The 23,153-nt window shown below is 50.1% G+C and overlaps 1 protein-coding gene across 5 annotated transcripts; it reads right to left on the bottom strand.

Moving 5' to 3' along the window:
- Window positions 1-239: 239 nt before the first annotated feature.
- On the bottom strand, window positions 240-22,035 carry TRIM62 (tripartite motif containing 62). 5 transcript variants are annotated; one of them, XM_066606237.1, is made up of 7 exons: window positions 21,995-22,035; window positions 21,470-21,591; window positions 19,431-19,820; window positions 8,584-8,679; window positions 7,204-7,460; window positions 6,930-7,045; window positions 240-2,985 (listed from the first exon to the last, which is right to left on the bottom strand). In XM_066606237.1, the coding sequence occupies exons 1-7, from the start codon at window positions 22,005-22,007 to the stop codon at window positions 2,435-2,437; spliced, it is 1,545 nt and encodes a 514-aa protein (XP_066462334.1). In that variant the 5' UTR covers window positions 22,008-22,035; the 3' UTR covers window positions 240-2,434. The 5 variants fall into 5 exon arrangements, with proteins under 5 accessions (XP_066462334.1, XP_066462332.1, XP_066462333.1 ...); XM_066606235.1 differs by having other exon boundaries at window positions 19,431-19,839; window positions 21,995-22,023; XM_066606236.1 differs by lacking the exon at window positions 21,995-22,035 and adding an exon at window positions 21,852-21,873 and having other exon boundaries at window positions 19,431-19,839.
- Window positions 22,036-23,153: the final 1,118 nt, after the last annotated feature.

The following is a 23,153-nucleotide window of genomic DNA, read 5'->3' as shown; positions in this document are numbered from 1 at the left end:
TGTAGGAGACGCAGCGCTGAATCAGGTCTTCATCCTCAGGATCAGTGGGCATCCCACAGTTGAGACCGCGCCGATCACGAAGCGATAGGTTGTCCTAGTGCTTAAGGCGACCGTTCCGCCACTACACCCGAGCGCAGGCGGGGTGTTATGTTACACAGTGGCGTCCTCCTCCCGCTCCGGTACAGACCTGACATCACGCTTGGGGATCGGTGACCCACATAAAATGCCACACAGCGCACTCCGATAACAAATAACTTTATTATGTTCCGGCATGGACGGTGCGGGCCCCTCTTTACATTCAGTGGTTCTCCGCAGTGACAACACATGGAGCCCGCTGCCCCGGGCCGCTGAGCTTGAGCCCTACTCACCCACATTCAGAGGCTGCTTATATAATATCAGGGAGCGGCCCGTCCTCAGGTAGTGATACTAGTGGAGACGTCTTCTGTAACTTAGGCGCTGTCTTCTTAAAGGGCCAGTCTACGCTTCCTGGAAACGTTCTTCAGCTAAAGGCTCATGCGCACAGGCGTATGCCGTGTCAGTCTGTGAAATCTGCAGCGTTTTCACGGACCAAAACTACGTCTCTTCCCTGCGTACTGCGGTGGGTTTATTGGACGCGTATTTATTGAGCTTTTCACGCATGGGGGGAAAAAAGAAAAAAATTGCAAGAAGGCCCCATTGCTTTCATGCATAAATTCGCAGTGAAGGCGCATGTATTGTACGTATGCACTGTGTATTTATGCCATCCCATCGACTAACAGACTTTTCAATCTGTAATACGGACTAAAATTGGACAAACTGCGTTATTTTTTATGCCCGTGAAAGAGGCATGTCTGAAGACCCTAGATGGACGCAGTGGGGTTTAGCGCTCCATACTAGGGGAAGGGGGGGGGGGGTCACCTCTGCATCGGAGGTTCCATTATAGAACTGGCTCAGAACACCCAAAAGAAAACCACTGCATGCGGCGCCTTTACTTCCATCCAAAAGCCGGAGCAGCTGGGTGGAAAGCAGGCGGACTCCATTATGGTCAACAGGGTCTGTGCTATGTTATTCGGTTCCGTCCAGAGTCTGAGCCGTTCAGCCGCGGCGATTCCCGTTTCCTCCATCCCCAAACGGAGTAGGAAAGCAGAATCCACAACGCAGCTGTGAAACCACCCGTACCTGCGTAATACGGCGCACAAATACACCCGCGTGAATGGGGCCTTAGGGTGCATTCACATGGGCAAGTGCGGTAACTGCAATCTACTGTGAGTGCGACTGCGAGAAAAACACTCCGTATCTCCGCCGTACGCAATTTACACATTTTCAATAGGAGAATTTAAAAAATTAAAAATTAAAAAAAAAAAAAATTGGATCACGCTCCAGGAAAATTGCATCTACATGGAAGGGTGATGCAGTTTTTTTGCTGCTGCAATAGGAAACAATGGGCAATTCAGACACAAAAACACCCAAAAATAGGGATTGTTCTTCAATCTCGGAACAAGAGAGGAATCGCTCATGCGGATAAACACACTGAAGCAATACATTGGATCTCGCCGGTGTGAACGCACCCTTTAATAAAACACTTTGGTTCCATTCTTCATCGTTTTCAAGATCTTTGCTTGCCATCAGTGAATGATTCAGAATAGCCAATACTGGACAGCATTACAACCCCTCGCAGCCGTGGGAGCAGGACAGGTTTCCATTCACTGCCAGCACACAGAGATTTAGAAAAAGGTGAAGAATTAAAGTCTAATAGAAAGTTGCCGAACGCCACAATGACGCTTTCTATTCCCAATGCCGCCCGATCTTTGTATTACAGAACATGTGGAGATAGCACGGTGTGTACGGTGTATGACCCGCGCCCATCATCGTTAGCACAGGGATGACTGGGCCATATGGATCTTACCCCACTCATCAGTGTCGTCACCTTCAGTCTACTGCATAATCACATATCCAATCACTACCCCTCCCCCATCCATTAATATTATATAATGATCCGGGTCTACGATACCCTCAGTGTATCGGTGGAGTTGGCACCAAGTCTCGTCCTCCGGTCACCAGTGTCACGTTATCCTATGACATAAAGCAATGATCTGAGGTAAGGCAGCTACTAGAACCATCAACTCCCCTGCAGGTCACCGGGCGCACATCTAGTGATGGGAAGAGGTCTGGTTGGTCTTGTCAAGACTTGGATATTTATCTAATGAGCCCCGGAACAACCGGCATCCAGTATAAGATGTGACCTGACTGTGGACACCCACAGTAAGGGGGCGACGTAGAGCAGCCACCACAATACAACTGATACTAGAGACTCATGAATGGTGAAGGCTAAGGCTGGAGACAATCATGGCGGATACTTCTCCCCGTTCATCTCTGGGTGCCATGTGCATGGTTCTCTACGCACCCCATCATGAGCTCTTGTATCTAGGACCCCTTTTCCCCCCGCTGGGTACTGTTATATTCGAACAGTGTTGATCCGCAGCGGTTGTACATTCTTGCCGTTGGCGTGACTCTGCCCGGGACTGAAGTACGAGCATAGTTTTCCGGGGAACTTTTCACGGAAGGTGTAGAGCCAGGACATGTCATCTGCATTGTAGAAGATAAGAAGCCCCTTGTCATAGTCCAGATAGACCCCGACTTTCTCGAGCTTGCTCTTGACATTGAGCCGGGTCCAGGGCTCGGTGCAAGCGCTATAGCGGTTACCATCGTGCATTACAATGCAGTAGAAGCCTTTCCCAGGTTGGATCTGGATGCTTCCTTTCCGGCTGACAGCTTCATGGGCGAGTCCAATCATCCACTGGGTCTTATCGGAGACCACCACTTCCCAGTAGTGCACCCCTCCGTCAAAGACCTGGTGACCCAGCACGGATACCTCCACATCAAACCTCTTTGGGGAGTCCTGGAGCGGCTGCGGGTGCAGGTTGCCGTAGGCCACGATGGTGCAGTCGTCAGACAGGATCAGGCGCTGATGGGCGGTTACTGGATCGAGGGTCAAAGCTGCAGGAACTAAGGGAACATTATAAGAATGGTCATTAGTATCATCGGAGGGCGACAAGTCGGGGAACACTTTGCTGGATGCTGCGCGGCCTCATACAAAATACAACAACGGCATACGACCCCCGGTTATATATAGGAGGGGTTGGAGTAGCAGTAATCACTTCTTATTGCCCTGCCCAAGGATGTATGTATCATACAGGTCGACATATCATCGATTAGGATGGGACTTTTGGGGGGGAAAAAATTGCACTTTCCTACGCATGAAGGGAGAAGAAATCGATGGGACCTTCTGCCTTTTTGACCATGTGAAAAATGCAGTGAATACGTGCGCAAAAAATGCAAGAGGGGCACAGTGTGTACGTGAATACTGTGTGGCTTTCACGCACCGAAACTGCGTACGCCTTAAGGGTGCATTCACACGACCGTATATCGGCTGGGTTTTCACGCCCAGGCGCTATACGGCGTCTCTCTCTGCAGGGGGAGGAGGCTGGAAAAGCCGGGAGCAGTGCTCTGAGCTCCCGCCCCCTCTCTGCCTCCTCTCCGCCCCGCAGGGCTAAGTTCCGGGAATTCGCTCCGCCCCCGTCCTGCCTCTCCTCATTGAAAATAGTGCAGGGGGGTGGAGAGGAGGCGGGAGCTCAGTTCCTGCTCCGGCTCTTCCAGCCTCCTCCCCCTGCAGAGAGATGCCGTATATCAGCTGGGCGTGAAAACCCAGCCGATATACGGTCGCCTGAATGCACCCTAAGGATGCAGCCTAGTTTGCTAGTTAACGACGTACCATTTTTGGGGATTTTCATCTCCACGTTTCAAAAGCCATAACTTTTTTTATTTTTCCGCTGACTCAGTCACATGAGGGTTTGCTCGTTTTAGGGTGGTGAACTATAGTTTTTATTGGTACCATTTTGGGGTGAAGAAACAAATCAATTCAGCCATAGATTTTTCTTCTCTTTTACGCCATTCATTGGACAGTGTAAATGACATGATACACAGCGTTTTCTGCAAGTCGATACAATTACAATGATGCTAAAATTCTCCTTCACATATATTTTCCCGTATTGTGGGCTTTCAACAGGATTTTACATAATGACATACCCCCTCCAGCTTTCTCTTTTTTATGATCCCTTCTGAACAGACTGTAACCCTGTAAGTGCACTGCCCAGTCACAGCTTTCATCCAACCAGGTGTCAGTTATTCCCACTATGTCATAGTTTTCCTCAGACATTATTACTTCCAGTTAGTCAACGTTATTGGCCAGACTTCTAGCATTAGTCACCATACAGTTTAGAAGATTTTGGTCATTTTGAGTGTATGCCTATTAACTGTTCTGCCAGTTCTAACCCCTCCCACCGCTGCACCCCCATTTTCATTACTCAGTCTCAGATCACTGTCTACACTATCTTCCCCCCTATCTCTCTGGTCACTTTCTCCCCTTCACTCCCTAGTTTAAACACTTCTCCAACTTTCTAACGATCTTCTCCCCCAGCACAGCTGCATTCTCTCAATTGGGATGCAGCCAATCCCTACAGTAAAGCCTCTAGCCCACAGCAAAGTCAGCCCAGTTCTCCAGGAACCCGAAGCCCTCCTTCCTACACCAACTCTGGAGCCACTTGTTTACCTCCCTAATCTCCTGCTGTGTTTTTGGTGTGGCATGAGGTACAGGAAGTATTTCAGAAAATACTACTTTGGAGGTCCTTGCCCTGAGCTTACATCCTAGGTCCCTGAAATCGTTTTTAAGGACCTTCCACCTCCTTCTAACTTTGTCATTGGTGCCAGTGTCTACCATGATCACTGGATCCTCACCAGCCCCTCCCAGTAATCAGTCAACCCGATCCGCGATGTGTTGAACTCGAGCGCCAGGAAGACAACACACTGTTCGACGATCCCGGTCTTTGTGGCAGATTGCCCTGTCTGTCCCCCTAATAATTAAGTCTTACACAACCAGGACCCGTCTAGCCTGCGGTGCACTCCCATTTCCATTCTAACTAGAGCAGACATCCCCCTGGCACTTGGGGGAATGTTGTGCGGCTGCAGTGCTAACCCTGTAATGGCATTCCCCATATCTGCAAACTTAATGGGGTGTACCAGTTCAGGGCTAGCCTACCTGGTTCTCTTTCCTCTACCCCTCCTCCTGTCACCCAGCTAGCTGCCTGATCATCCTGCTCTTCCAAACTACCATCCACCCCGACATCTACCCCAGTGTCCGCTCAGTGAGCAGCAAACTCCTTTCCATGATGCCAATGGATCTGAGTGTTGCAAGCTGCTCATTTAGATCCAGGATGTGGACTATCAAATGCGCAAAATGCTCACATCTCATACAGCAGCGTGTACCCTCGGACGGCTGTTCAGGGACTGCGTACATGGCACAAGATGTAAACTCAATAGCATGGTTGTTCATTTTTTCCTGGGAATATATTTTTTTTTTTTACATTTTTTAATGTTCCTATAGGAGACATGAACGTATGATCCTGTGATTGCTCAGATAATACAGTTTCCCTGAAAATAAGACCTACCCTTATTTTTCAAGGATACTTGAAATATAAGCCCTACCCCGAAAATAAGCCCTAACTGCAGTACACAAAAAAAAAATAATACTTACCTAGCAGGCTTGGTCCAGGTCCTCCTGCTCCTGACCGGAGCTCCGCCGTGCATCCTGCAGTCCTTGTTCACCCAAGGAAGATCACTTCCTGGTTACGGGATTCATAAATCCCACCTCCAAGAAACTATATTGGCTCGGATTGGTTGAGCAGTCCTCGAGAACCAATCAATGCAGCGCTCGATGAACCAATGTGATTGCTGTGATTGGGTCATCGAGCGCTGCATTGATTGGCTGAGCAGCTGTCGAAGAACCAATAACAGCCATTGCACTGTGGAAATGGGATTTAGGAATTGGTCAATCAATGCCGCGGCTCAGCGTGTCGGAGCTCTGGAAAGCAGCGGGATGGACTTGGACTGAGCCACCTAGGCAAGTATAAGACATACCCCAAAAATAAGACCTAGTGCCTCTTTTGGCGCAAAAGTACTATAGTGTATTATAGGTTGGTTTTTTTTGCCAGCACTTGCCATTTTAGACTCACAGGCCATTGACTGGCATCCGGTTGCCATTACAGCCAATCAGTCCACCAGGAACGAGCTGATGATGTCAAAGAGGAAGCTGACTCCTTCCCTGTGTTAATTTCATGCATGCCACGATCAACATTGTATGGTTTAATGCTAGTATTCGGTGTTCTCTTCAATCCCCGCCATTGCAGTAGGACCCTGGCTGTCAACCACAGCTGGCCCCTGCTGCAAATTAGCTTCTGAGCCCACACCATCTACATATCATAAATGTACGACATTTCTCTGGAAGCCCTTTCCTTCCATGACGTACATGTAATGGGGTGGTAAAGGGTTAAAGGGTGTGGAATAGGAAACAAACAGGCCTTATTCTGCAGGATGGCAAAACCAAACACCATAATAGAGGGCTCATTAAGATTTTGCTTTGGGGCCCCATCTATCACAGCCAATAGCCCTTTCTTGGTGGCCCTTTTATCTTATCGTTACTCAGCTTTCCCAAAAAAGGGGTTTGGTACCATATTAGCCAGTAGAACAAAATGTGATTGTGCTCAGTAAGAGAAACCAAGTAATCTTGTAGACATGATACCTTTTAATGGCTAACAAAAATACATGATGTTACAGCGAGCTTTCAGACCTCTCAGGGTCCTTCCTCAGGCATACGTAAATACGTCTTTGCATTTGTTCCATTAAGCCTGAGGAAGGCCCCTGAGAGGTCTGAAAGCTCGCTGTAACATCATGTATTTTTGTAAGCCATTAAAAGGTCTCATATCTACAAGATTACTGGATTTCTCTTACTGAGAACGATCACATTCAGCTTTCCCAGCCATGGATGACCCTGGAAGGAAGTGGTGCGGTCCTGCTGCATCATATGACACGAGGAGAATTCCTCCAGAGTGACTTACCGGGGTGTATATCCTGGAAGAGAGACTTCCAGATGGTGTACTGCAGGGGCCCCATGTACTTGGAGGTGGGGAAGTCTTCATACGTCAGGTTGGTTTCATGAATCTTCCCCTTTAACCTGAAGAAGGAAAAGAAGACGGTCCACAGATCACATTCTCCAGGCTCAGGATCAGCATGTTCTATCATGAGTATTCACAGCAGGAGTGGCGTGACAGTGTGCATCATCCTGGACACAGAATGATGGGTGTTATGGTACGCCCTGCCTTCCCCACCTACCTCTCAGACAGCGAGGAGATGCCAGCCAGGAAGGTGTGCTTGTCGCTCTCAGCTAGACGCTCCTGTAGGATCTGCACGCCCTCCTGCACCTTGCGGAGCTGCAGGCTATAACGCTGGACCTTGTGCTCGATGTCTGTCAGGGTCCGGGCCGTGTCGGACTCCAGCTCCTCTAACATGGCCTTCTGTCGCTCTCTTAGCAGACGGTGCAGACGCTCAAAGGCCTCACTAATGGTGGCACGCAGGCCCTTGGCTGAAGACTGAAAAAAAGGATGAGACGCAACATCAATGATATGACAGATGAAGAACCAGCAACAACCGGACATGGATGTGATGAGACGTCTCATTTACATAGCTCACGGGGAATATGGGGTGTGCAGTGTGGTTCCGCCACATGGATGGTGGAGCCTGGCGGGAGGCTGCAGTGTGGAGGATATGCACGGATGGCGGTGGTTGGGAATATGGGGTCTGCAGTGTGGAAGACGCCCGTGGACAGTGGAGGTAGGGAAAGTGGGGTGAGGCTGCAGTGTGCAAGATCCACATGGATGGTAGTGGTTGGGTACGTGAGATCTGCAGCGTGGATGACCCAGCCATGGACAGTGGAGGTGGCAAATGTTGTGTTTGCAGAGTGGATGATCTCCGTGGACGGTGGGAATATGGGGACTGCAGTGTAAATGGTTTCCGTTGACAGTGAAAGTGGGGAAGATGGCATTTGCAGTGTGGATGATCCCTGTGGATGTTAAAGGCTGGGAATATGGGTCTGCAGTGTGGATGATACTCATAGACGGTGGACGCTGGGAATATGGGGTCTTCAGCGTAGATAATTTCTGTGAATGGCGGAGGCTGGGTATATGGGGGGTCTGCAGTGTGGATGATACCCGTGCATTTTGTAAATATGGGGTCTGCGGTGTGGATAATGCCCACGAATGGTGAGAATATGGTGTCTGCAGAGTTGATGATCCCCATGGACAGTGGGAATATGGGACTGCAGTGTGGATGGTTTCCGTGGACAGTGAGAATATGGAAGACGGTGTTTGCAGTGTGGATGATCCCCGTGGATGGTGGAGGCTGGGAATATGGGGTCTGCAGTGTGGATGACCCACACATCACAGTACTGTAGCCCGAGGGATAATTGACTGGTGGAGTATACTCCAGAGCAGATTTCAGATTTACATGGCACACATGATTCTCCTGCCATGTATCAGGGTTCCTCTATGGGCACCACTGACCTTGTGATACACAGTGACCAGTGAGAATAGATCCAGAGCCGCACATCGCCTTCTATGGATACATGGTAAATCATGGGATCTGCTGTCAGTCACCAGAGGCAGTGAATGCTGGGTTATTAGAGACTGTCTCAAGAGGACTGCATTAGTGGCTCACCTTGGTTTCGGCCAGCTGGCGTTTCAGCAATTGCAGCGCCTCGGCGTGGCCATGAGCACTTTCCTGTAAGGCTTGTAGTTGCTCCTTCAGTTCTCTCTGAGGAAAAGAAAAAAAAACACAATGGCGAATCTACAGGATCCTGAAATGAAGAGGAGGACAGAAGATGCCGAGGGCCTAGAGATCATTTCCTTCCCACAAACAAAGCATCCTCATCACTCACCCTCATCCTACATCATCACTCACCCTCATCCTACATCATCACTCACCCTCATCCTACATCATCACTCACCCTCATCCTACATCATCACTCACCCTCATCCTACATCATCACTCACCCTCATCCTACATCATCACTCACCCTCATCCTACATCATCACTCACCCTCATCCTACATCATCATTCACCCTCATCCTACATCATCATTCACCCTCATCCTACATCATCATTCACCCTCATCCTACATCTTCCTTTTCATCCTCCTCCAAGTCCAGTTAACATCCATTGTAATCATCCATCCTCAATGCTATGGTGGCCTGTCCTGGCTGACGGTGTCCCCAACCTCCTCCTGCTGCTAGTCATGAGCAGCGTTGTGTCCCCCATGTCCTCTGTGGCAGAAGCAGCATCAACTGTCAGTTTCCTGGTGCCCATGGAGTGCACGTGTGTGGATGGCCCTCTTCTTAATGAGCCAGCAAGAGTTGCTTCTTAAATCGCCAGCATGCACCCAGCACCCCAACGAATCTGGACACAGGCCCTTGTCTATTGTAAGCAAACTCCCCCACTGGAGGGTGCAGAGCAAGACATATTGTATGGTACGCAAAGATATCTGCTTATTCTGATTGATTTTTGGTTTGACATGTGCCCATTCTACTCAGCTTTCCAATCTCCTCCATTCCTGACCTCGGCTTGTTTCTACACGCTCTGTCTGCTGTGTTTTTCCTGCCCTCTTCCTTGTCCTGTTATGCACAAGAACTTGGCTTGTCCTGACCTCGGCTCTGTTTCACAATCACGCCTCTGCCTTGTGTCAGCTGCCACAACACCAAAACACCAGATAATCAGCAAAATCTGCAGCACTTCTGCTCCAAAAACGCTGTTAAAATCTGCAAATTTTGACACTGCGGATATGCAGCAGATTTCAGCCTGTGCGGCACTCCTCATCTCCCAGTGAAGGCTGACAAACAGCAGAACAGGAGGGGGAGCCGGGCTGTAAGTCAATAGTCCATCCTGATCCTCTGGACACGTGCATGACAACCCTTCTGGGTAGGTTCATGTAGGATTTCAAGAAAAGGTATGCAGCAGAGGTCATGTAGCAGATGATGGGAGATGTATTCTATATACGGGGGAATGGAGCAAATGATGGGAGTTGTGCCCTATATGGAAAAGATCATGCGGCAGATGATGGGAGTTGTGCCCTATATGGAAAAGATCATGCGGCAGATGATGGGAGTTGTGCCCTATATGGAAAAGATCATGCGGCAGATGATGGGAGTTGTATCCTGTATACAGAGGTCATGCAGTGTACATTGTGTTGGTCACTGGTTATTGGTGTGGGGTCATAGTGGTGTGTCTGGTAGTGGATGCGTATAAGGACTAAGAGGGCACCTTAGGGGCTCACAGCTCAGTAGGCATGTACCCTGTACCTGGCACACAGGCAGGACTGCATAGGAGGTAAAGGGTGCAGTTACTGCACAGCACAAACACAATTTCACTAACAAAGGACAAAAAAAGCTCCAACGATGAATCATTCCCAAACAGAATTATGCTGCGCTGCTGCCAATATGGAGGACACAATAACACATATTATACTAATGGATCCTAATGGAAGGCTGTTCAGTCAAGCTACACTTTAAAGCTGCAACATCTACCCCCACGTTACAGGCCGCAGGAATGATTCTCCAAAGCCAGAGTCACTGTGTACATACTTTACATTACCAATCTATATACTCCAGAGCTGCACTCACTATTCTGCTGGTGGACTCACTGTGTACATACATTACTTATCCTGTACTGCTCCTGAGTAACATCCTGCATTATACTCCAGAGCTGTACTCACTATTCTGCTGGTGGAGTCACTTTGTACATTACCAATCTATATACTCCAGAGCTGCACTCACTATTCTGCTGGTGGAGTCACTGTGTACATTCTTACATTACCAATCTATATACTTCAGAGCTGCACTCACTATTCTGCTGGTGGAGTCACTGTGTACATTCTTTACATTACCAATCTATATACTCCAGAGCTGCACTCACTACTCTGCTGGTGGAGTCACTGTGTAAATACATTACTTATCCTGTACTGATCCTGAGTTACATCCAGTATTATACTCCAGAGCTGCACTCACTATTCTGCTGGTGGAGTCCCTGTGTACATACATTACTTATCCTGTACTGATCCTGAGTTACATCCTGTAGATCTTTTATTATAAAAGTGAAAAACATAACAATAAACAGAACATAAATATCGCTCACTTCGCATAAACATAAAACCAAAACAAATGATCACTTGTGGTAACTGTACTTTGCCTTACTTCAGCACAAAGGAACAAAAGCAAAAGGTCCATCTGGTCCAAACAATATACACAGCACACGACACCAACCTGCACTCCAAACTACACTCACTCATCCTCACCAATACATATACACTACATACTACATATAACAATATACACATGTGAGAAAACATCCCTAACTCACAGGATCCAGCCAGAAATCCCAAAAAAAGAAGAAAACGTGACTAATAACCGAAGCAATTATATAATAACAATAATGCAAACAATAACAAAGTAACAATAATAAGACGAACCCAATACCCCTTTTTTTTTTTTTTTTTTTTTTTTTTTTTTTATGCCCACCACCTAAAGAATAAAACCTTACATAATCCTAAACTAACCCTATACCCAGACCAAACCACCACACACCCCAAACAACCCCCTACGGTGCAGCCTGGGAGCCACGCCTGCATCCCAAGTCCGTGCTCAATGTCTATGTCCAGGACGAGCCGAGCTGCACCGCATACACACACCCTGCCCGCCGCAGCCTGAGGGCCACGCCCGCACCAACAGTCCGTGCCCAGTGTTCATTGTCCGGGACGTGTCAAGCTACGGCTGAGGCATAAATCCCCCCCCCCTCCCCCCAATAAACCCCCACCCAACCTATCTATAACCCCTAGCCCTATATACAAAACAAAACATATAACATCTCTTATACTACACAACTACAAACCAACACTACATATTAGTACCCGAAAGCCTAAGGTTCAGTTACCTGCAGCCGTACATACTTCATCTTTGACCGAAAACAAAAACTCTACTAGTGTCACACTCAGCCCTCCACCAGGACTGGATATGATAAGCCGGGCACCGACCAAATAGAGAAACACTATCCCTATAGTTAATCTGTCCCTACAATGTCCCTACTCCTTCCCTAAAACTTACCCTCAGAGAAACTGTCCCTACCTCTCCCTATTCTGTCCCTACAAAGACCCTAACAATAAGAAGACTGTCCCTAACGAAAGACAAACCCTCTCCATAGGAGAGAGGCCTTAGTCGTGCCCAACCTCTCATAATCCAGAGAGCGCACCTTCACCAGGTCACCCAGGATGTTCCTATTCACCTCATCCGCGGGGAGGATTTTCTCTTCCGTCGAAACTAGACACCGTGCGTTCCAAATGTGAAACCTGACCACTAGGCTGACTAAGAATAAAGTGCACCGGTCCCTGCCACCAAGGTCCCCGAATGCCCCATAGACCCATTCCGCATACGAGAGGCGTGCCAACCTGGGCCAACCAATGGAGGCTCCCACCCGTTTGTACACCTCTGTATTAAAGGGACACTGAAGCAGGAAATGCTCCATGCTTTCCAGTACGTCGCTGCACTCCTGGCGGGGGCAACCCCTATCCACCAGAGGCCTGCTCTTCAAGTTGCCCCTTACATACAGTCTCCCGTGGAAACAGCGCCAAGTCAAGTCCCAAAACTTCAAGGGGATCCTGTCAGAATTCAATAAACGTAACCCTCCCTCCAGGTCCCGACTTGGGCAGTCCTTGAGCGCCAGGGGCTTCTGGAAATGGGTCAACAGAACCCTCTTATCGAGGAGTTTCCTCGACAGAGTTCTGATCTCCCACATCCCCAGACCCCACCGACGTATCATCTTCAGAGCCACGGTAGCGTAAGCCGGAAGATGCCCGTGCGGCGTGCGAAGATCCTTCACTCGCCCTCCAGTCTCCCATTCCTGGAAGAAAGGCCGAAGCCATCCCCAACAGGAGAATACCCACGGAGGAGCCCTCTCTTGCCAGAGGTTGCCTATATTGATCTTAACAAAGGTGTTTACGAGAAACACCACGGGGTTGACCATAGCTAACCCCCCTAATCTCCTCGTGCGGTATGTGACATCTCTCCTAATTAGGTTCAACCTGTTCCCCCACAACATTAGGAAGAACAGGTTGTAGACCCGGGTCCAGAGAGGCTCTGGCAAAATGCATACGCTGCCCAGGTAGATGAATAAAGGGAGCAGGTATGTTTTGATCAGGTTAACCCTTTCCCGAAGGGTCAAAGACCAACCCTTCCACTGGGCCACCTTCTGAGTGGCACCATCGAGCCTGACCACCCAATTTTGCATGGGGTAATCTCCCCGGCCAAATTTGATGCCGAGAACTTTAGCCGAGTCCTGGGGCACTGGAAGGGTGTCCGGGAGACCAAATGTAGGATCTCCCCTTCCTAACCAGAGACTTTCGCACTTATCCCAGTTGATGCCGGACCCAGATGCTTCCGAGTAGCGATCCACCTCTGCCATCACGTACTCTGCCTCCCCCCTCGAGGACACAAAGACGGTGACGTCATCAGCGTACGCTGCCACCCTGAGGGTGGCTTCCGGCACCGCCCGATCCATCCCGACCCCCGCCATAGGCCCACCATCAATCATCCTAAGGAAAGGATCAATGGCAAACACGTACAGCAAGGGGCTCAGAGGACAACCCTGACGGACGCCAGACCCAACCTCAAATGGGTGGCCGACCCAACCGTTCACTAGCGGGAAAGTCTCAGCCCCCGCATACAATGTCTTGAGCCAATTGACAAACCCCACTGGCAGGCCATATCTCAGAAGAACAGACCAGAGGTACTCGTGATTAACCCGATCAAATGCTTTGGCCTGATCCAAGGACAGCAGGTACCCCTCCCAGTGACCAGCCCTACCCTGCTCCACTGCCTCCCGGACACCTAGAACAGCACTAAAGGTGCTACGGCCTGGAACAGAGCAATGCTGGGCGCCGGAGAGGAGCCGGGGTGCAAACTTGACCAGCCGATTAAACAGCACTTTTGCCAGAACCTTCCTGTCCGTATTGAGAAGCGCTATGGGACGCCAGTTCTCAATACGGCTCGAGTCTTTACCCTTTGACAGAAGGATCAAAGCCGACCTCCTCATTGACTTTGGGAGAGTGTCCGAGGAAAGACACTCATTGAAAACCTCAGTCAAGAGGGGACTCAAGAGGTCCTTAAAGGTCTTATAGTACTCAGATGTTAAGCCATCCGGTCCTGGCGATTTTTTGAGCGCAAGCCCATCAATCGCCAGTTTAACTTCCTCTATGTTGATCTCCTCTGTCAAAACATTAAGGGAGATGTCATCCCCTGGCTCAGGGACAGCTTCAGCCAGGAAAGCCGACATCACATCTCGATCTAGATCCCTCTTTCTCAAAAGGTGCGAGTAGAAGGATCTGATGACTTCCAGAATCCCTGATCTGGACCTGTTCAGAGATCCCGTACCGTCGATCAGTCCAGTGACAACTTTACGATTCACTGACATCTTGCAGTTTCTGTAAGGGTCAGGTGAGTGGTACTTCCCGAAGTCCCTCTCAAAAACCAAAGATGCGTGCCTATTATACTGGCACCCTTTGAGCAAAGACTTCACTCTGGAGATCTCCTCGCGGCTACCTCCAGTCGAGACGAGATGTTCGAGTTTCCTCCTCAGGCCCTGATAAAGACGGTACTTACTCAGGCTCCTGAGGCTAGAGAGCTGGCGGAAGAACCTCGCAGCCCTGATCTTGAACATCTCCCACCACTCTGACTTACTGCTACAAAGATCCAGTAATGGTACCTGGCTCTGCAGAAAATCCTCAAAGGACTGTCTTATCTCTGCTTCCTCCAGGAGTGATGAATTCAGCCTCCATAAGCCTCTACCCATCCGGGGGGTCTCTGCAACATTCAGGGAAAACAAAATCAGACAGTGGTCGGAGAATTCCACCTCAACAGCAGAAACTGGTGAAGAGATGGCTTCCTCCTTCAAATAAAACCTATCTATTCTAGACCTGCACTCGCCTCTATAATAGGTGAAACCCGCGTGGCCTGGGGTGTGCCGGATGTGGACATCCACCAGGCGAGCTTCGCTAGCTATGCTATTAAGCGCGACGCTATCATAAGTCAGCTTGCCTAGGGAGCCTCCCCTGTCACGGGTCCTCGTGACTGCGTTAAAGTCACCCCCAAAGATCACCTGCCGACTGGTAAAAAGGTACGGCTTGATCCTCATAAAGAGATCTTTGCGGTCCCGCTTGGTTTGGGGACCGTAGATGTTGATTAGCCGAAGCTCTTGTCCCTTCATGAGAACATCCAGGATCAGGCACCTCCCTATTTCTAACTCGATAACCCGTCGGCATTCAACCGCTGCGGTAAAAAGTACCGCCACTCCGCTATATGGCTCGGCCGCAAGAGACCAGTAAGATGGACCAGACCTCCATTCCCTCCTTGCCTTATGCACAGCTGCCAAATTTGGCAGCCTGGTCTCTTGCAAAAACAAAATGTCGGCTTCAACGCGGCCGAGAAAATCAAAGGCCGCAAATCTAGCCATATCAGATTTAATGCTGGCAACATTAATGGATGCCAGCGTCAACGGAGCGGGTGCTGCCATCATTGGTGATTGAGTTAGATGGCTTTCTTCTTCCCACCCCCCTTCTCATCCGGGTCTGAGGATGACCCCTTGCCACGTTTCTTGGACACTGAAAGGTCCATGGCAAGGGGCTCCTCGACCTCGTCCTCCTTGCCACTGGGCTCTGGGCCAGCCCTCCCCCTGGAGGTCACCAAACCCCCATAAGAGGAAGGCTCAGCCCCCCCTGTAGGCCCCACGCTTGTCCTGGGCACCTCTCCCTCTGCCTCCTCCGAGGACGAGAGAGCTTGGTACCTGTTGGAGAGCCCAACAAGAGGAGAGTTTGGATTGCCTTCCTGCACCTGGCCCGTTGCAGGGGAAGATTTCCCTTCCCTTTTTTTCATTTTCTTGGAGCCCTGCTTACGCTTTTTCTTTTGCCACTCATCCTTGCCCTCACCCACACTTTCATAGTGGGAAGAATCTGAATAAGTGGCATCCTCTTCCCTTTGGATCCTCCTGACCTCCTCATCCAGCTCCCTGTCCCCTGGAGCCTCAGCCACATGATTTGCGTCCGGAGCAGGGGCCAGCATTGACCCACCTGCCACCTGGGTTTCCACCAGCTCCCTGCCCCTTCCGCGCTTCTCTTGGCGCCTCAGCTTGGCTGCCCCAGCATGTTTGTTCTTCCTTGGCTCCTGGGCTCCATCGCCTCTGCTGGTCCCCTCCCCTGCAGAAGCAACCTCATGGCTCTCCTCCGCTGGGGCCATGACCGCATTGGCGAAAGAGCGCGGACAGCGACTGAATGGGTGACCGAGGTCACCACACAGGTGACACCTAATCTCTGTACAAGATGCCGCAAGATGACCTACCTCGCCACACAGAGCGCACTTGATGATGTTACAGGCTGCACTCAAATGTGTGGGGTCGCCGCACTTGTGACAGAGCTTCGGCTGCCCCTGGTAGAAGGCCAAGATACGATCCCTGCCAAGGAAAGCCGCGGATGGTATGTGGGCCACCGAATTCCCTGAACGCTTAAGTTTCACCATAAACGTCCAGGCTCCGGACCAGATGCCGTGCTCGTCCCGGTTCTTATTGGGCATATCCACCACCTCTCCATACCGACTTATCCAAGTCATGATATCGTAACAAGAGAGGGACTCGTTACGAGTCAAAACGGTCACTCTCTTGACTCCAGTCTGGCGGGTTACCACTTGTGCAGCGAAACCGCGCCAGCCGGGCTCGTTCTTCATCAACTCGTAGTTCCCCCAAAAGAGCTCGAGGCCCTCTGGGCGAACAAAGCTGATGTCGAACTCAGACGTGCCGTAAGGATGGATCAGGGCATAGATGTCATTTGCCCTGAAACCCATCTTCAGCAGAAGCTCCACCACCTTACCCCTGGATGGGCACGCGTCATTGCCTCTCCACTGAAGACGAGCCACATTCCTACGGCCAATGTCCTGCCCGGTTGTCGGCAGGGACCAGACGGTCTCCCCCCTTTGTTCTCGGAAGGCACCAAGACCATGTCTCTCCACCCAGAGAGACAAATCCACAACTCTGCCCCCTACATTCATCGAGCTCTCCCCCTTCCTCAAGGCCTCCAGGAGGCGCCGTTGCAAAATGCCGTCCCCAGAGCCCAAAGACAAGGAGGACGCCTCTCCCCTCCCTCCAGCGGCGACACTGGCATAAGTTCTACCAGCTGTTGTCGCCGCTGGAGGGGCGACTGGATCCTGACCCACCTCCTGACTACCCTCCGAAGCCCCACCCTCCCGTACAAGAGGTGGCATACTAGCCGGGGAACCAGGGACACCTGTTCCTGCAGGAACAGGGGCAGCAGGAACAGGGGCAGCAGGGGTACCAACAGCCGCATCCATTACCTCACTCACTTCTCCATTAGCTGCTGGACCAGGACCTTTATTATTTTTACCCTCTTTTTGCCTAGAGGGCAAGTCCGTGGCACCTCCAGTGTGTGGCTGGAGATGCACTTCAGAGGATTCAGTGTCTGGCCTTTTAACATTTTTCCTTACTTTGGTGGATGTAGCTCCGCCCACCTTAGCCACTCTGGGAGTTGTAGTTCCTTCAACTTCCCTTCCAGGAACAGGAGCATGTTTACCATGGGTGGGAGGATCGGTAGACCCGGCCACCACCCACTGCGCCCCCTCTGCACCTGATAGGCGCTTTAGGGACACAGGGGGGACAGCCAGGCCACCACAGGTGGGACCTGGTGCCGGATCACGCCTCCCCCCCACTGGGACATGACCGACAGCACCAGCACCTCTGGACTGGCCGCGACCCTTTGCTTTCCCAACACTCTTATCTACCTCCTTTACTCCTCCATTCCCACTACTGGCACAAGCGGACTTGGAGTTTTGGGCCGCATTAACCCTCTCTTCCCCAGTCCCCTGCACCGGACCCACCACAGAGCCCGGGACTAGGAGCTCAGGGTTACCATCCTGGTCTGACTTTGCAGCCAAACCAGAGTGCTTGGTGACATAAACAAATTTTTCTTGTATATATTTTTTTTCCTTTTTCCTCTTCTTCTTCTTGCTTGAGGTCTCCGGGGGACAATCATTCCCAAAATAGAAGGACTGCAGTCTCTCTGGGGACTCTTGCAGCTGTATCTGCCGCATTATCAGCGCACCCTCTCCACTGCTGCTGCAGCTGTCATCACTGTCCTCCAGGTCAGATTCACCCGACGTGGGGGGCAGGCTCACCTGTTCAGCTGGGATGCTGGGCCCAGTAGTCCCACCTGGCAGTGAAAATTGCTGCTCACCAGAGCACCCAGCTCGCCCATCCTGAGCACCTTCAGATTCGCCCGTGCTGCTGCTTGAGCGCCTGGCAGAGCGCTCTTTAATAGCACCGCTGCTCACTGACGCCATTTTGCTGAACCTCTCATCATTTAACAGTTTTTCTTTGAAAGGCCCACTTCTTTCCAGGATCCTTTCCCTCTCCTCCTCATAAAACTCAATGGCCTCCTCACAGGCTTCAATCTGCCGCGATATGGCCAATTTTCTGGTACGGGATCTGGCCCTCTCCGCATCATAGCGGGCAATGCGCAGCTCCTGCCTATATTTAGTCAGCTGCCTCCCGACATGCCCAAAGTCCTTCATATACTTGGCAATACGGGTTGCCACATCCGTCACTGACTCGCCCTCCTTGCGATCAGCCCAACTTGCCTGCAAGCGTTGTTTTGCCGCATGGTCCTCCACTCTCTTCCTTTGGCTGCGGGTCCTCTTGGGCTCCTCCAGGGGAGTCAGGGTGACATTGCTGCCACTCTGACCAGGTGTTCTCCCCTCCTGGGGTGCAGTCCTCCCTCCCCCCGACCGAAGCCAGAGGGAGGAGGTCTGAGACTCCATGGCTGGAGCAAGCCCAGCACCTGTAGACTTGGCTGGGTAAGCTTTCCTCTTACTGGTGACCACACCCTAGATCCTGCAGAGCTCTCACACACCCAACCTTCTCCAGAGCTGCACTCACTATTCTGCTGGTGGACTCACTGTGTACATACATTACTTATCCTGTACTGCTCCTGAGTAACATCCTGCATTATACTCCAGAGCTGTACTCACTATTCTGCTGGTGGAGTCACTTTGTACATTACCAATCTATATACTCCAGAGCTGCACTCACTATTCTGCTGGTGGAGTCACTGTGTACATTCTTACATTACCAATCTATATACTTCAGAGCTGCACTCACTATTCTGCTGGTGGAGTCACTGTGTACATTCTTTACATTACCAATCTATATACTCCAGAGCTGCACTCACTACTCTGCTGGTGGAGTCACTGTGTAAATACATTACTTATCCTGTACTGATCCTGAGTTACATCCAGTATTATACTCCAGAGCTGCACTCACTATTCTGCTGGTGGAGTCCCTGTGTACATACATTACTTATCCTGTACTGATCCTGAGTTACATCCTGTATTATACTCCAGAGCTGCACTCACTATTCTGCTGCCGTTACCCCGTGTCAGTGAGAAGGGCTACATCCCCTGCCTCACCTGCAGCTCCTCGAAGGCCTCGTCCACATTGGTCACTTGATGTTGCTCATGCAGCGAGGGCTCATCACAGAAGAAGCACACAACGGCGCGGTCTGTCAGGCAGAAGAGTTTCACCTTGTCATGGTCCTTGCAGGGGAAGGAGCTTCTTTGTGCGCTGAGGATGGCGTCCAGAGGGAAGGCGGAATATCGCTCCACAATGTTGGAGAGCTTTAGGCTAGGGGACAGGGTGGGCTCTAAGAAGGTTCTCCGGCACTCCGGACAGTCCAAGGTCCCCCCGTGCTTCTGCCGGCTCCAGTGCTCTGTGATGCACTTACGGCAGAAGTAATGTTCACAGCCAAAGCTGACCGGGTCCTGGTAAATACTCAGACAGATGGAGCAAAGCAGCTCGTCCTTCAGACAGCACGCCATCCTGCGAGAGATGCAGAACGAGCGAGACATCAAAGCATGTTCATCACTATAAGAGCCCCCGGCCCAGTATGAGGATACCCCTAATCTATCCCCAGTATAGTAGAACAGACTCCAGGTCTAATACCCCACTATGATACCAATGATTAGCACTCAGGTCTAATACCCCACTATGATACCAAAGATTAGCACTCAGGTCTAATACCCCACTATGATACCAAAGATTAGCACTCAGGTCTAATTCCCCCCCCCCCCCATTACCTCCAATGTAGTGATAGAGAATACCACCCAGGTCTAATACCCCACTATGATACCAAAGATTAGCACTCAGGTCTAATTCCCCCCCCCCCCCCATTACCTCCAATGTAGTGATAGAGAATACCACCCAGGTCTAATACCCCACTATGATACCAGTGATTATCACTCAGATCTAATACCCCCCCCCCCCCCATTAACTCCACTGTAGTGATAGAGAATACCACCCAGGTATAATACCCCTCTACTACCCCAGTATAAATCTTACGGAATATCACTCAGGTCTGATACCCCCCAATGTAGTAATAGATATACCACCCAGGGTACAATACCTTTCTAATACCCACAATGTAATAATCGAAAATACCATCCAGGTAGAATACCCCTCTACTTGCCCCAATCTAGTAATAGAGAATATCACCCAGCTGTAATACCGCTCTACTACCCTAGTATAACACCAGTGATTATCACTCAGGTATAATAACCCCCTATTACCACCAGCGTAGGGATAGAGAATGCCACCCAGGTATAAACCCCTCCCTGAATACCCCTTTACCACCCCAATGTAACGACAGAGAATAACGTCCGGGTATAATAATCTTCTTCCACATCTTCTTAAAAATAATAATACAAGGTATCTAATATATTACACTTTTCCTGGTATAATAAGAACCCCCCCCCCTCTCCTGATAATAACAATGTATCACCCCCTGTCCTTGTATAATAAATAACACAATGTATCTTCCCCCCCCCCCCAGTATAATAACACAATGTATCGCCCCCTGTCCTTGTATAATAACACAATGTATCGCCCCCTGTCCTTGTATAATAACACAATGTATCTTCCCCCCCTGTCCTTGTATAATAACACAATGTATCTTCCCCCCCTGTCCTTGTATAATAACACAATGTATCTTCCCCCCCTGTCCTTGTATAATAACACAATGTATCTTCCCCCCCTGTCCTTGTATAATAACACAATGTATCTTCCCCCCCTGTCCTTGTATAATAACACAATGTATCTTCCCCCCCTGTCCTTGTATAATAACACAATGTATCTTCCCCCCCTGTCCTTGTATAATAACACAATGTATCTTCCCCCCCAGTATAATAACACAATGTATCTTCCCCCCAGTATAATAACACAATGTATCGCCCCCTGTCCTTGTATAATAACACAATGTATCGCCCCCTGTCCTTGTATAATAACACAATGTATCGCCCCCTGTCCTTGTATAATAACACAATGTATCTTCCCCCCTGTATAATAACACAATGTATCCCGCTCTTCCTGTATAATATAATGCACCCCCCTCATCGTTCTCTGCTATAATTTGTATCCCCTTCCCGCTGGTCACCGCTATAATGATACGTTGTACCTCTTGTTCTCTCTCTGACGTAGAGGCAGCGGCTTCCGGAATAGCAGCTTCTGGTTCAGCCTCACAGGGGGATAATGTGTCTCCAGTGACGGCCGGCGCCTCCAGATATCCTGCATATAGCACTGCAACAATATCACAGGATGTATTAATATAGTGTCAATCAGCTGCGGGGGAGGGGTTCTGACCCTCTACCTGTCACCTACACCTGTCAGGTCAAAGCCTAGGATGAAAATGGCCTCCAAACCCACCTGAGCGCCGCTCTGTGACCCCCGTGTGCATGCCACCTCCCTCCCTGCACAGGTTCAGCAGCTTCTCTCCTCATCCAGGTCAGAAAGCAAATGCAATCCCACCCCTGTGACCATGGAAGAGCCCACCAACACACCTGCAGTCCTGCGGTCACCCCTCACTGTGCCCACCAGCCCTGCCCCCGCCAGTCCTCAGTGAGCCCCCCACCATGGGCCCACAGCACATCAGCCTCCCCTTATTTATACCAGCCACATCAGGAGGGACAACTCCTCCACCAACCTCTTCCCCCCATATTCCTGGAATGGTTCAATCCATCATTTCTTCATTGTTCTGTTCAGAGCTGAGGACACAGTCAGCAGGGAGGGGGAGTTTAAAGGGACAGTGTCAGCATTCAGCCCTCACATCCACTATTAGATGACGACTAGAGCTCAGTCTATTTGACCAGGTGGTGACAGGGGAGCAAACAGACGGGAACTACAGGGGTGACGATGACGCGGGTATGCTGTATGTGGGTGTGTGTGACCTGAAGCCCCTGTAGATTGTCTCTACCTTTAGTATCACACATGATAGGATTAGGTTGTATGTACACGGCCGAAAGTAAGTTATACCCGAAGTTATTAGCCCGGCTGCACGCGAACGGGTCGGATTCTGCATGTGGGAGCCCGCAGCGCAATTCGACCCAGTGCCCGGCTGGCATCTGTCTTTTTCTCTTTTTATCTGTACTGCGGATGGGCACGGCGAGCTGCCATTGGACATGCACAGTACAGGTTTTTTTTAAATCTTCATTTTTCCCGCGCCGTCGCTAGGTGATGACACAGAACCGACGACCTGTTTGGTAAGGTCAATTGCGGACAGGCTGCAGGTTGGACGGCTTCCATTGACTTCAATGGAAGTTGTCCATGTGGACGCCGCATGAAAATAGAGCATGCTGCGATTCTTGCTCCGCTTGCGGCAACCGCAATTGGTTTCCGTGAGTGTGCAGGAAGAAGCGATTTCCCATAGCATGCAATGGACGGTATTTACTGCGGACACCGATTGCAGATTCCGCAATGCAAATCCGTTCGTGTGCAGGCGGCCTTAGGCGCAACTCGCATCGCACAGCACACGGACACCCTGTGTGTGATCTGCGATGTGCGAGACACTATTCTTGTATCTGAATCGCATGAAAATGGGAGCCAGTTCAGTTTTTCATCCAGATCTATTGTCCAAAAGAAGAAATGCATTAATACAACGTGATTAGATACAGCAGCTCAACAAACATACATGATAGGATTAGATACAGGGACCCAGCAGACAGAATCATACATGATAGGATTAGATATGGAGGCTCAACAAACAATATCATACATGATAGGATTAGATACAGGGACCCAGCTGACAGAATCATACATGATAGGATTAGATACAGGGACCCAGCTGACAGAATCATACATGATAG

Source organism: Eleutherodactylus coqui, chromosome 6, assembly GCF_035609145.1.
Source record: "Eleutherodactylus coqui strain aEleCoq1 chromosome 6, aEleCoq1.hap1, whole genome shotgun sequence".
Taxonomy (NCBI): Eukaryota; Metazoa; Chordata; class Amphibia; order Anura; family Eleutherodactylidae; genus Eleutherodactylus; species Eleutherodactylus coqui.
The sequence above is the reverse complement of the archived record's forward strand: the minus strand, read 5'-3'. Positions and strand labels throughout refer to the sequence as shown.